Source organism: Molossus molossus, unplaced genomic scaffold (genome assembly GCF_014108415.1).
Source record: "Molossus molossus isolate mMolMol1 unplaced genomic scaffold, mMolMol1.p scaffold_m16_p_19, whole genome shotgun sequence".
Lineage (NCBI taxonomy): Eukaryota > Metazoa > Chordata > Mammalia > Chiroptera > Molossidae > Molossus > Molossus molossus.
Genome location: NW_023425354.1, coordinates 31,474,473 through 31,486,347, shown reverse-complemented (window position 1 = coordinate 31,486,347; position 11,875 = coordinate 31,474,473). Strand labels below are relative to the sequence as shown.

The following is an 11,875-nucleotide window of genomic DNA, read 5'->3' as shown; positions in this document are numbered from 1 at the left end:
GGAGGTCCTATCTGTGCCTGGTCAGGAACAATCATTGAGGGAAGGAAGAAAGTGGGGCAGTCAGCTGAGCAGAGCTGGTCTGGGGCAGCTCAGGGCAGGGCAGGGCAGGGCAGGCCATGGTTTCTGGGGTAAAAATGATAAAGAGCAGGCCGTTGGTGTGCTAGCAACAGTATCTAAGTAAGAGTGGAAACTTCTTCAGAATGGAATGGCAGGACATAGACGGGAGTTTTGATATCAGGTTCTGCCAAACATTGGCTACAGAAAGAGTCAGGAAACAGGAGGGAATAGAAAGCAGAGAGTGGGGATGGGAGAACAAGTGTCGTTTGCGGGGGAGTCCAGAAAGGGCAGACTGGTTGCTGGAGCTTCCAAGCTAGCTTTCAGGGGTTCCCCTTTGCTCAAAGAATGAAGTCCAAACTCCACATGGCATAAAAGGCCCTGCATGACCTGTATGATCTTGGACAACTCCCTGACCTCAGCTCCTGTTGCTCCCTTAAGTGCACTTTCTGAGCCTCTGCAGTTTCCAAAACCCATGGTCCTGTTTTTAGGCTACCCTCCTCTCTTAGGTGCTTCCCTTTGCCTCCCATGCTTTCCTCTGTGGATGTCAGGGAATGAACTGCTCCCCTATCTACAAGGCCCTTCTGACTGGCTTCTCTCTGTGAAGCTTTCTGTCATACGTAGGTTGGACCACAAGCTCCTTTCTCTGCCTTTGGCTTTCCCTCAGCCCCAGGTGGGTCCCGTTGGCCCCATTTGCTCCATGTGAGCTTCCCCTTCCCAGCTGATGGGAAGAAGGTGGTTGAGCTGCAGAAGAGAAGTGAACTCCACCTGCCATTTCCCTGCTCAGCTTGGAACTTTACACATGCGAGTCCCTCTGCATTCTCTTACATCTCCACTTGGGAAACTCTGTTTCAGAATTCAAAGTCCTGTCAATCATTTCTCTGTATGACTTTCACACTGGCCTTCCACAGCCTTTCGTTCTTGCAGACATTCAACACATTATTTATTTATTTATTATTTTTAATTTTAATTTTTTTTTAATCCTCACCCGAGGACAGTTTTGCATTTTATCTTGAGATATAGAGTGGGAGGGAGAGAAGGAGGAAGAGAGAGAGAGAGAAACATCGATGTGATAGAGACACATCGAGTGGCTGCCACCCACACGAACCCAACCAGGGATGGGGACAAACTACAACCGAGGTACATGCCCTTAGCGGGAACCAAACCCAGGCCTCTCTGGTCCCTGGGCTGACACTCTAACTGCTGAGCCAAACCGGCCAGGGCTTATTTTTTATTTTGAGAGTACATTTATTAAAAGCTGCGGACAGTGAAACAAAGGAAGGGCTTAGGTTAGAAGAAGCAACAGGAGAGAGCCTAAGCACTGCTCTCCTTTGGCTTTCTAGAAACATTATAGGAAAGAAGTGAGCCACACAGGGTGCCATGAACTCACTGAGAAGTAAAAGTCACAGTGACAGAAGTGAGCCAAGGCAGGGCTGCTGTTAGCTCACTGAAAAGTCAGAAAATAGGGGCCTTGGAGACAGGATCAGGGGGTTAGCATGGGACACACTGCTGCTGCCTGTTGCTCTCCTGGTTGCAAGTCTCTCTGGGACCCTTAGAGCTTAGAAGAGAGAAGAGATACACTCCTGAGAAAATGGGAAGAAAGGCATGGACATGCCCCGGAGGGAGCCCTACTCAACAAATGTTTATTGAGAACACACTGTTGTGATCCCACTGGTGTATGTTTACCACCTTGACTGTCACTCTTTTTTTTATTTTTATTTTTTTTCTTTATTGATTTTAGAGAGAGGAAGGGAGAAGGAGAGAGAGAGAAACATCAATGAGAATATTGATTGGCCGCCTCCTGCATGCCCACCACTGGGGATCAGGCCCACAACCTGGGCATGTGCCCTGACCTGGAATGGAACCAGTGACCTCCTGGTGCATGGGTCGAAGTTCAACCACTGAGCCACACTGGCCAGGCAACTGTCACTCTTTTGTATAGATGTCTTGGGCTCTGAATTTTTTGATATTCAGGGCCTTAATTTAATAATCTAGGTATTCCCAGTTTCTGGAAAGGGTTCAGGCACATAGCTCTTAATATATTTGTTTTGAAAATGAATAAGCTTTATTATAAAGGAAATTGGGTTCCAAGAAATTTCTAAATTGTTAAGTCTGGAAGGCATGTTAGAGGTCACCTCATCTAACTCTTGGGATGTGTCCATTCCAGGCAAGTCTTTTTTTTTTTTTAGATAGAGTGGGAGGAAGAGAGAGAGAGAAACATCGACGTGAAAGGGACACCTCAAGTGGCTGCCTCCCACATGACCCAGCCAGGGCGGGGAACAAATTGCAACCAAGGTATGTGCCCTTAGTGGGAACCGAACCTGGGTCTCTCTGGACTGCAAGCTGACGCTCTAACTGCTGAGCCAAACTGGCCAGGGCTTTATTAATTTTTAAAATATGTTTTCATTGATTTTTTAGAGAGAGAGGAAGGGAGAGAGGAACATAGATGTGAGAAATATCAATTGGCTGCCTCCTGCACGCCCCCTACTGGGGATCGAGCCAGCAACCCAGGCATGTGCCCTGACCAGAAATTGAACTGGTACCTCTCAATCCATGGGCCTACTTTCAATCCACTGAGCCATACAGGCTGGCCTATTTATTAAATCTTTATTGTTGAGATGCCAATTTACTTTTCAAGCCAGTTCCAGACTAACCATTCTAAAATACAGCTTTCATGTCCCCTCCCACTTCAAGAACCTAGAGTTACAATCCAGGCAGCAGCATACCTCTGAGTGTCTCTTAGACATTGGGTGTAGTGGAAAGAGTTATTGATTTGGAGCCAAAGGATCTGAAGTCAGGTGTGTCCTTCACTTACCAAATTCATGATTTTGGACAAGTTAACCTCTTTGAGCCATTTCCCTACAGTGATAAAAAACAAACATTTTACCTCAAAGGATTCAGATAATTAATGTAGGTGAAAGTATATCATGAAGGGTAACAGGCTATACAAATGGTAATGATGCTACATTCCCCTCCCCCAGTAAAATTGGAAACCCCCATAGGGAAGGTCCATTGTGAAGCTTAATGCCAGACAATGTGGTCTCTGTTTTCTTTTTTTGGATCCAAATGGCAATCTAGGTATGTGTTCTGACTGGGAATCAAACCTATGAACTGGTGCAGGGGACAGCTCTCCAACCAAATGAGCCACACCGACCAGGGCTGTGGTCTGTATTTTTAATAAATGCTTGCTTAATTCATGAGCAAATGTCTATTGGGCCTAATTCAGCCTTGACCATTCATATATACTGTTTCAAGTTTTTCTGATCATACTCTCTGGGGGTCTTTATTTATTTATTTTCACTTTAAATGGATATTATATTTCTTTTTAATTAAAACTTGTTATTGAATGTATGGGGGTGGCATTGGTTAATAAAATTATAGAGGTCTCAGGTATACAATTCCACACTACATCATTTGTATATTTCTGTGTTCTTTAATTTAGGGTGATCAAATGTCCTTGTTTTTCCCAGGACTGAGGGTATGTGGGAATATGAATTTTAAAACTGAATTTGAGCCCTGGCCGGTTTGGTTCAGGGGTTGGAGCATTGGCCTGCGGACCAGAGTCCTGGGTTCGGTTCCCATTAGGGGCACATACAAAAAAAACCCCAAAAAATAACAACAGAATTTGAGGGAGTTCTTGGGACGCAGAGCTTTTAGTGTTAAAATCAGGATGAGTTGGTTACCCTATGAATAATTCAGTGGTGGATTTGAGGGTTGGAGGGAAGAATTGCCCACTTGAGTTCCACATACATAGCACTGCCAGGGTGTTTCTTCTATCTGGATTGCCTGGGGTGTTAGACCCTGACTGACAGGGCCTGCCACTTTGCAAGAAACTCGATTTTACCAATTCATGCCACAGTGATCCAGCCCTTAGGGGTTTAATTAAAACTTATAAATGATGGGTTAGTAAATCAGAATGTCAATTTAAACTGTTTCTGTTAGTTTCCTAGGATAGCCCCTTCCCTGCTTAAGATGCCCAAGAGGGAATGAAAAGTGCATCAGTGGCAGTGGGCATTACTGGAGCAGGTATTGTATATTGGATTTTAATTGACTTTTCACTGCAGAGTGCCTGCCCATTTCCAGGGAGATCTAGAATGCTTGTGGCTGGTGGAGACCATGGATAAGGCTTCCTGGATTCATCACTAATTCTGTCCAGCGTCTGTGCTTATTATCCTCATCACTTCTTCACCTCATCTCAATCCACTTTCCAAAGTTACAATTCCTAAGTTTCACATTCGTTTACACTGTTCTGTTTTTGGTCATGTGCTTCCTGGTACTAGGTTTCATGCATGTTCGAGGGTCCCTAGGGTCGCATCTCATGGAATGTTCTGGGAACATTACCTTTAATTGGCTCATTTTCTCTTTGTTTAGTCTCCTGTTCCAGTCTTGAGCATTCTGCTTTCTCTCCAGTTTTTCTGCAGCAGCCTTCTCTCTCACTGGGACTGTTACTTCTGTGTCTTGCAGTCTCTCAGACCACAGGGATTTTTCGTGTCTTGCAGTCTCTCAGACCACAGGGATTTTTCGCCAGCAGCACCACCTGCTGCCCTGATTCCCAGAGGCCTCTCTCCCTTTCCACCTGGCCTCCTCACTGCCCTCTAGTTGACACATGTTGGGGGTTGCCATAGGCTAAGAACAGGGAGGGGCTGGGCTGGTGTGGAGTGATGGGTGATCTGGAAATAGCTTTGGGGGAGGGGCCTGGCTCTGAAGCTGGCTTTGAGGTGTTTGCCTGAGCTTGTAATGCCTGGCACTTAGCAGGCAGAAAAGGGAGGCATCTTTGCAGATCCGATTAGTTCTTCCTCCCAGGGAGGCCCACATGTGCAGCGTGTTCTCTCCTCTGGGTTGGAGACTGTAGTACTATCCACACAAAACTTTTACTCTGGACTAGCCGGGTGTTTCTTCTGCCTGGGGCTCTCCACTCTTACTGGATCCTGCAAAGGAGGGACCTGAGATCCTTTATGGGCTGGAGGTGGGCCAGGCCACTCACATATAGCAGCCTCACCAAATCTACCAGTCCATGAGCCCCACTTGTGCAGATGACCCAAGTGACGAAATGCTGGTCATCAGGGGCAGGAGTGGTAAAGAGGAAGGAGCAAGGCAAGGTATCCAGTGGTGCAGGGGTCAGGGGTAGAGCCAAGAAGGGACCCGTTGTAGGCTTGTTTTCCCTGAAATCATCTTTCTCCCTACTGGGAGGATCTCCTGAGTCAGCCTTGGCAACTGCTAGTGGGAGATTTGACTGTTGCAGTGACAGGCTTGTGGTCTCCCTGCCACCCTTCAGGCAGCCCAGGGCCTGGCTTCCAACTGCCTGTTCTCTGCCCAGTAATCTGGCAAGGGTTCCCTTTGTTCATAAGGGTCTGGTCTGTATGCTGTTTACTGTGTTCACAGAGTTTTATTAAAGATAAATAGGTTCATGAAAGGAAAAGTGTGTCCCAGGCCAATAGTGAGCAAGAGGGAAAAAATTATTAAATTTGACCAAAGTTGCTGGGTGCTCTTCAGTCTCCGTAGGGAACTGCAGACACCTTTTAGGGCTGGTGCTTCACCTGTGTGCTCAGCTCTGCCAGCCCCAATCCCTCATCCACTGGGCCTGACCCTCTGGCTTTGGCAATAGACAGCCTGCGGTGATGAGGGTAAGAAGAAAAGAAGGCACAGCTCTCCAGCTACTCTGACCTGGGTGACGGGGACACTTTGTAGGTGTACCTGTAGCCAGTTGAGGCTGACACCTCCTTCCCTGGATTGCATCTGCCTTGTCTGCACAGGTGTTTAAGGTCCCCACATCCTCTGACAACCACGGGCCCATCCATTGGCTCCAAAAGATCTCAGAAATGGGATGATTCTACACCAGCCTTGTAAGATATTACAAAAGGCAGGGTGATGTACAATAGTTAGGAACACTGATGCCAGTCAGGCAAACCACGGTTTACTCCGACTCTGCCATTTACTAGCTAGGTGACTTGGTAAATTAAACTCTTGGCCTCAATGTCCTCATTTATAAAATAGGATTAATAATAATATCTACTACCACTTCAGAGAGTTGTCATGAGGATTAAACAAAATAATGTTTAGTACTTAACACAGTGCCACACATACTACTGCAACTACAAGCCTTACCTTTGGGGTGCATAAGGGCCTAAAAGGGGCCCTGACAATCTACCATAGTATGGGGACAACCTACTTTGCCCTTTTGATCCTGAAGATTTATTTATTTTTAATCCTCACCTGAGGATACATTTCCATTGACTTTAGAGAGAGAGGAAGGGAGGGAGAAGCATTGATGTGAGAAACATCGATTGGCTGCATCCCACATACACCCTAACCAAGGATCGAACCTGCAACCTAGTTATATGCCTTGAGCAGGAATCGAACCCATAACTCCTTTGGTGTACAGGATGACGCTTCAACCCAGCCAGGGCAATCTTGAAGATTTAGATCACTATGTATTTACTACTTTCCTGCAATCTTTCACTAAAAGTGGAAGGCACTGGCCCTTTAAATAATGAGACCACCTGAGAATAGAATCAGGGCACCTTAGCTGTGGGCCCATTTTTGGCCCTGCTTACAGTCTAGACTTCAGTTTTGGTCTTCTGACTTAATTGTCCTGGACTCCAGCTGCCTGACCAGTGGCTCTCCTGGCCTGGCTCTCAGGTACTGCCCCACTTGCTAGAAGAGTAAAGGCACTGGGGCAGACTCTGTTGCTTGCCTACGGCCTGGTGGTGGGGGTGGCAGCCATAGGCCTGCTGCCCTAATGATCAACAGGATACTCTGATGTGCGAATGTGAAATTGGTGGAATGATCACCTGATACAGGGAGGGGTGGGAAGGAAGCAGGACTCAGAGTGTCAGAGAAGCAAAGTAGTATCTGTGGGCCTTTTTACCCTGGAAACAAATTGCTCAGCTGGGTAAATCCCATCTCTGTTCTCCAAAACTAGGCAGGAGAAGGAAAAGCTAGGGGAGGCTGTTTGCTCAGAGCTGAAGATGCTGGAAATGGAGGAAGATCCTATCAGTGATGGGGAAAGAATAGGCATTCCCCTTCCCAAGTTCTCCAAGCCTTCAAAGAGACCAGTGATTTGATCTATATCCAGTGCTTTATTAAACATAAATAGTCTCATAACAGGAAAAATAAATGTGTCCCCAGGCCAACAGAGAGTATATGTATGTGTGTTCATGAGAAATAAATGTTTGAGGTCTCTGAGGGGTGGTCAGTCAGGCAGGGCCCGGGCCAACCAGTAAGGCAGATGAGGGTCTCTCCTGGGGGACTCACTGCTCCTGGGTGCCCCAGGAGATGTAGTCTGGTCGTGTGGCTGCATGGTACTCATCAATGAGCTGCTGCACAATCTCCCTGGATGTATCCAGCTCGTCAAAGTTCTCCTTGAAAATGTCCTCCTTGCGGAACTGCTCCAGGAAGGCCTCCCGCTTCCGCAGCTTGTCGTACTGGCGACAGGTCCGCTCAAAGAGCTTGAGGTGTGGAGAAAGCAGGGGTCAAAAAGAACTCCGAGGAACAATATGGCCCAGAGAGCCATAGGCTGGGTTATCCTCACAGTAAAAAAGCCAGAAGCAGAGCAGCAGGGATACAGAAAGGTGAGGCACAACCAGGAAAATTATTATGGGAAAATAGGTGCAACTCACCGAGGAGATGCTGGTGTGGTTGGCCATCATGAGCCCACTGACCCGGTGGGCAGAGGGCAGGTAGGGAGACTTCCTTGACAGGGCCACTTGGATGCTGGCTGGGCCCCAGGGGATGAAATTGGCCAATTTCCGTTCCCGGATCCTCTGCAGGCTCTTGTGGACCTGGGGTGGGCACAGGGGTGGTGGTGGTCGCCTCTCCTCTACCCCTGCAGGTTCCAGGGGTGGAGCGAAGGGGCCTCACCTACCTGAGTGGGGTCCACTTCCCCTTGGATGATGTTGAGGATGGCGATGTAGCAGTGGTTGGTCTGGCGATCTCGGCCAGTGGACACCATCACGTTCTTGGGCTGAAGCAGCCGTCTCATGACATCCAGGACTGTGGTCTTCCTCACGCTGGCCACCTGAGAGTAGAGTGGGCCACAGGGACCAGGCCAACACTCAAGTCACAGTCCAGAGATGCATGGACAGGGACGAGTAGGCAACACGTTCCCCACCAGATGGGCCAGTATGGCCTCTGTGGGGGGTGTCCTTAGATTCAGTCTATACTGAGCCTCTACTGTGGGATCAGGAATCTTAGCCATCCTCAGCTCAGCAATCTCATGCCTGCCCCTGTGCAGGAGCATAAGTTGATCCCATACAACCCAGACCCTGCAGGGAGCCAAAGGCAGGGGAGAGAGGCGAGCAAGTCAGCAAGGAAGTTGTATAGTCTGTGTCAGTCCCTGAGCACAGAGCCTCCTGGGGCAGCAGGGAGAAGAGAAAGGCTAGGTTAGAGCCTTCTGGGCCCAGGGCCAGTTGGTCCCTGGGACACTGAGGGCTGCTCTTACCGACTGGTCCGTGGTGAGGGGGGTGTAACCAGTCATGAGGAAATGGAGCCGTGGTGTGGGAATGAGCGAGGCGATGAGGCCGATGAGGTCATTGTTCATGTAGCCAGGGTAGCGCAGGGTGGTGGTGCTGGCTGACATGATGGTGGACACCTGGGGACAGGGATGCCATGTGATGGGTTTTGGCCTGGTTGGGGGGTGCTCCCTCCCCTAGACAGCATTCCAGGAAGGAGGGGTTTCAGTCCAAAGGGGTCTAGAAGTGAGGGCTCACCAGCTGGTTGATCTGGGAAAAGGATGGGTTCTGGATGTGTAGGCGGTCTGTGGCGATCCGGTTCAAGGCTGTGTTGTCCAGCACAACCTGGGGGGACAGAAGAGGGTGGGAGATTTGAAAAAAAAAAAGGAGCTCTGCCTGAACCTGGGCTTTGAAGCTTAATTTCCCTTGAGCCACGTAGCCAGAAAGACCCATCCAAAAGGGACTTGCACAAGACCTGTAAAAATGGAAGTTTTAAATGCATGAAAATGATGAAACAGAGTTGGGAGTAGGGAAAGGTAGAATCCAGGACTCACCACACAGTCTGCGTTCTGGGTCAGCCTCTTGAGTGTGAGCAGTGAGTTGTAGGGCTGGACCACTACATCGCTCATCTCGTCTTGGTTGGGAAACACTGAGTATGTCTGCACCAGCTTCTTGGGGTACCTGGTGGGGGTTGGGAGAAGAGGATCAGGGCAACAGACTGGAGGCTTGGTAAACATGGGACTCCCAACAACTGTCTGGAAGCAGCTAAATCTGGATGGGGAAAATAGTGTGGGGCCATGGGATCAGTAGAGAAGGCAGACTTGACTTTGGAAGTCTGTAACTTTCCCAAACGGCAGAGACATATTAGGATCTGGGTTCCAATTCCAAACTGTTCAAACTCCCTAAACCTTCATTTCTTCATCTAGGGCCTGAATTCTAGGCTCTGTTCTAAGTCATGGGAGTAGGTTGGATTCTCAGTCATGATATGTTGACTTTCCTCACTACAGGAGGAACCAGAAGGTCTCTTTCCTGCTCCAGTGAATAGGAAGGTATATTTGGAGGGACTCCCAGTTACTTGGGAAACCAAGTCCTCCTAGGCCCTCAAAATAGAGACATACCTGTCATTCAGCCGTTCTAAGAGGTAGGAGCCCAGGCCAGAGCCTGTCCCCCCAGCAATGGAGTGACACAGCACAAAGCCCTGCATGGGAAAGGGGCAGTCAATGTGTAGGTATCTTGTGGCAGGATTTCAAACTGGACTCATCCCACAATTTCTCGGACTCGTATCTTCCTGAGCCCTCTTCTCCACTTCCCTTCCCCCACACATAGAGCTTAAGGAACTTGGCCTTATTTCCTGGAGGGTCTGGTAGCTTCTGTCCAGTGCAAAGGGTACATTGGTGGGTCTTATACTTAATAGGTGGCTCCTAAAAGGTGTTACTAAACCTTACCTATGTTGGTTCCCACCAGCATTCCTGAGACCCTTACCTCTAGACTGTCACTGCCATCTGCCTCCCGGTCTATGATGTCAAAAATGTCCTCGTGGATCTTCTCTCCCTGTACAGACATGGGGAGGGTCAGAGTTGACAGGATCATGAGACAAGGACTCTGATATCAGAATAGCCACCTTTAATTCTCCTTATAGCACCTAAAAGTTATTTTTTGGAGCACAGTGGACCTGCTTTTTATTTGCATTGAGAGGTTAGGAGCAGGCACTCTACATCCAGACTGCCTACGTTCATATATTAGCTCTAGTTCTATTTAGCCAAGTGACTCTGGGCAGGCTACCTAATCTTTCTATACCTCAGTTTCATCTGTATAATGAAGGTAATAATACAAGTCCATATACCCTTATCTAAGATCTTTGGGGCTTATGTTTTAGAATTCAAATATTTCAGATTTTATGGGAGGTGGGGTGGGGAGGAGGATGTCAATGGGGGAAAAAAGGAGAAACATCAGTAACAAAAATAAATTAATAAAAAAACCAAATATTTCAGATTCTAAAAAGGTAATATGGTACATATGATGTATGTTCAGTAAAATGCCAGTGAGGGTCTGAGGTGAGGTAATCAAATACATTCATATTTCTGCAAAGAAAGGTGTAATGACAATAAATTGGATAGAAACTATAAAATGGCCTGTCTTCACTCAGAGATGGTTTTGCTGCTAAATGAGTTATAAATAGTATTTTGTTTTCAGAGTTTTTGGGGGATTCTGGAAAGGCAGATAAGTGTCTGTGGGTTATTGGGAGCTTTAAATAAGTTAATATATTAAAGTACTTGGTATGGCCTGGTCCATAGCTAGTGTAGTCTCTTAATATTACATAGTTAACTTAGAGGGAAGAACTCCCCCCGACCATGTCTCTCTCTCGCTCCCACTCATACATTCTCTATCTGGTTTCATCTCTCTGGGAGAAGTCACAGGGCCTGTCCCCATACGGGAAGGGTGTTGCGGTCCTGCCAGGGAATAGCAAGTGACCTGGGAGAATCCACTGGCCCAGTTGTTGCCAGCTCCTCCTCCATGCTCTGACAAGTAGATGTTCTCTGGGTTGTAGAGCTTGGCATAGGGGGAGTTGAGGATGGAGTGGATCACTCGGGGCTCCAGGTCCAGCAACACAGCCCTGGGGATGTAGTGCTCATCGTCTGCCTGTCAATGGAAGTCCAGGACAGAACCCAGTCAGCAAAGGCCTGCCCAGTTCTCTGTCCTCCCAACTTTGGCTCCTGCCGGCCCTCCCTCCTCAAGCCAGCCACCTTGACTCCTGTGCCCAGAGGGTTTCCCAGTACCAAGCCTCTGCCCTTCCCTTCAGCCCCCTGGTTCTGGCCAAGTCGCTGGGAGCACCTGGTAGAAAAAGACGTCCTTGCGGTCAGTGCCCTCGGTAGCGAATTCCTCCACAATGCCCTCGGGGCTGATACCATGCTCAGCACACAGTTGTTTCCAGAACTCGAACCCAACTGCGGGGGTGGGGTGGGGAGTAATAAGATATCTGGGTCTGGGCAGGTTCCAACTAGGAGCAGGGGGACTGAGCGCCTGGGTCCAGGGACAGGAAGTCAAACTTCAGGAGTCTCTCATTACAGAGGAAAGGGCTGTATGCCAGGGACTGGGCAGGGAAAGGCCCCTCGGGGTTGGGTAACTGGATACTGGGTCAGGCATGTCCCGCCTTTTCGTTTCTGGGAAGGGTAGATGGGAGTCTAGGATCCCATAGTGAGATCCCACTTAATCTAGGGAGCCTGGCTAATGGAGGGGCCGGAGGTTCGCTCACTCTGATTGCCGCACTGGCCCAACTGTAAGGTGATGATTTCCCTCGGCATCGTTCCTCAGGCACCGGTGCTGCAGCCACTCCCGCTAGCAAAGCCGCGGCTCGCCAGCCCGCTCACCGC

General features: G+C 48.6%; 1 protein-coding gene across 1 annotated transcript; it reads right to left on the bottom strand.

Annotated features, from left to right (window-relative positions):
• Positions 1-7,120: 7,120 nt before the first annotated feature.
• On the bottom strand, positions 7,121-11,873 carry TUBG1 (tubulin gamma 1). The gene is made up of 11 exons (XM_036267729.1): positions 11,758-11,873; positions 11,337-11,449; positions 10,977-11,144; positions 9,987-10,055; positions 9,623-9,702; positions 9,059-9,185; positions 8,763-8,849; positions 8,495-8,644; positions 7,919-8,071; positions 7,674-7,835; positions 7,121-7,502 (listed from the first exon to the last, which is right to left on the bottom strand). The coding sequence occupies exons 1-11, from the start codon at positions 11,804-11,806 to the stop codon at positions 7,305-7,307; spliced, it is 1,356 nt and encodes a 451-aa protein (XP_036123622.1). The 5' UTR covers positions 11,807-11,873; the 3' UTR covers positions 7,121-7,304.
• Positions 11,874-11,875: the final 2 nt, after the last annotated feature.

Coding starts and splice junctions, on each gene's coding strand:
- TUBG1 (XM_036267729.1), bottom strand. CDS start 11,806: ATGCCGAGGGAAATCATCACCTTACAGTTGGGCCAGTGCGGCAATCAG. Junction 9,703..9,986: donor ATGGCAGTGACAGTCTAGAG/GTAAGGGTCTCA, acceptor TTTCCCATGCAG/GGCTTTGTGCTGTGTCACTC. Junction 9,186..9,622: donor TTAGAACGGCTGAATGACAG/GTATGTCTCTAT, acceptor AACCCCCACCAG/GTACCCCAAGAAGCTGGTGC.